The sequence below is a fragment of the Nomascus leucogenys genome, chromosome 17 (genome assembly GCF_006542625.1).
Source record: "Nomascus leucogenys isolate Asia chromosome 17, Asia_NLE_v1, whole genome shotgun sequence".
NCBI lineage: Eukaryota > Metazoa > Chordata > Mammalia > Primates > Hylobatidae > Nomascus > Nomascus leucogenys.
Genome location: NC_044397.1, coordinates 72182479 through 72184035, shown reverse-complemented (window position 1 = coordinate 72184035; position 1557 = coordinate 72182479). Strand labels below are relative to the sequence as shown.

Below are 1557 nucleotides of genomic sequence, written 5' to 3'. Positions count from 1 at the left end.
TCCTCCTCTGCAAGTAAGTCACTGCACTCAGGAGAGAGACCATTGGATAGGAGGGGGGAACAGGTGTTGTTCCTCTGGTGATCTTGGACATCAGATTATTTTTTTGCAACCTACAAAACTATAAAGTGAATTTTTGGCAGTTCCTCAGAAAGTTACCAGTGGAGTTTCTTTTTCTTTTTCTTTAACAAGAAGTTTATTTAAACAACAAGACGGTTGACTTGAAGGGAAAACTATCTAGAATTCTTTTTTGTTTTAGAGTAGTTTATCCCTACTTAAAGACAGACTGCCCTACATGTAACAGCTACATACAAAAAAGTTATAAAATTGTCCTTGGTTTTACAATGATACATGAAAAACATTAAAATTCTGCAATTGAACAAGGTATGTAAGGATTTTTATGGGTTTTTTTTTGTTGTTGTTGTTGTTGTTAAAACAGTGAGAGCAAAATAACTTACTGGAATATAAAGATAAGAGCTGAATGAGCATGCCACTAATGGAGAAAGGGGGTATTTTCACAGAATCAGTGTTTCTCCCCATCCCGTCTCCACTTGATGTCAATCAAAACATACCAATGGCTGTTTAGTTAAAAAAAAAATGCAATATGCTTGTGCACATATACCAGCTACTTTATGTACAATAAAGGAATGGGGAAGGGGGAAATGAAAGAATAGAGAAAACTATACGGTAGTAGTCAGGATGTGGTGGAACCAAATTGCAGTTTTATAATTGAGGATATAATCTTGGTCTTTAAAGAACAGAGTTCTGGAGTAAAGAAGCAGTTTCCCTTTTCAGTAGACACCTCCCGTCTGCTATTGGAACACATCAATTGTATCTTCATCCTCCATTTCCAACTGTGCAGGTGTGTCTTTCATTGATTGGTTGCCCGTCGAATCGGAATCTCATCTGCCTCACTGAAAATCCCTGTCGTTCACAATAGGCTTTCATTAGTTTACTAAGTGGTGTATGCCTCTTAATCTTAAACTGCACCACAGAACCATCCTGCCCTGCCACCTTCAAATTAATATGATCGTTGTTCTCAGACTTGACTCCTTCCTTGGGCTTTTCATTGGCCATGGCGAGCGCTGGAGTCTCCTCAGCTGCTGCTTCACAAAAGAGGTACCAGGTCCGCACCAAACGAGCACACCAGCAGCACCAGGAACAGCAGAAGAAGGAGGCGGCAGCGGTGGACGAGGATAGAGGATAGAGCTACCAGTGGAGTTTCATATGATCCAGTAATTCCATTCCTAGTTAGTGTCAGGTTTTTTTTTGTTGTTTTTTTTTTGAGATGGAGTCTAGCTCTGTTGCTCAGGCTGGAGTGGCGGGATCTTAGCTCACTGTAACCTCGCCTCTCAGGTTCTAGCAATTCTCCTACCTCAGCCTCCCAAGTAGCTGAGACTGCAGGTGTGTGCCACCACAGCCGTCTAAGTTTTGTGTTTTTAGTAGAGATGGGATTTCACCATGTTGGCCAGGCTGGTCTTGAACTCCTGATCTCAGGAGATCCACCTGCCTCAGCCTCCCAAAGTGCTGGGATTACAGGTGTGAGCCGCTGCACCGGGC

The 1557-nt window shown here is 42.3% G+C and overlaps 1 protein-coding gene across 1 annotated transcript; it reads right to left on the bottom strand.

The window, feature by feature from the left end:
- Positions 1-809: 809 nt before the first annotated feature.
- On the bottom strand, positions 810-1133 carry LOC100601131 (small ubiquitin-related modifier 2-like). The gene is made up of 2 exons (XM_030796334.1): positions 913-1133; positions 810-851 (listed from the first exon to the last, which is right to left on the bottom strand). Exons 1-2 carry the CDS (start codon positions 1072-1074, stop codon positions 810-812), a joined length of 204 nt encoding a protein of 67 aa, XP_030652194.1. The 5' UTR covers positions 1075-1133.
- Between the last annotated feature and the right edge of the window lie 424 nt (positions 1134-1557).

Coding starts and splice junctions, on each gene's coding strand:
- LOC100601131 (XM_030796334.1), bottom strand. CDS start 1,074: ATGGCCAATGAAAAGCCCAAGGAAGGAGTCAAGTCTGAGAACAACGAT. Junction 852..912: donor GTGAACGACAGGGATTTTCA/GTGAGGCAGATG, acceptor ACACCTGCACAG/TTGGAAATGGAGGATGAAGA.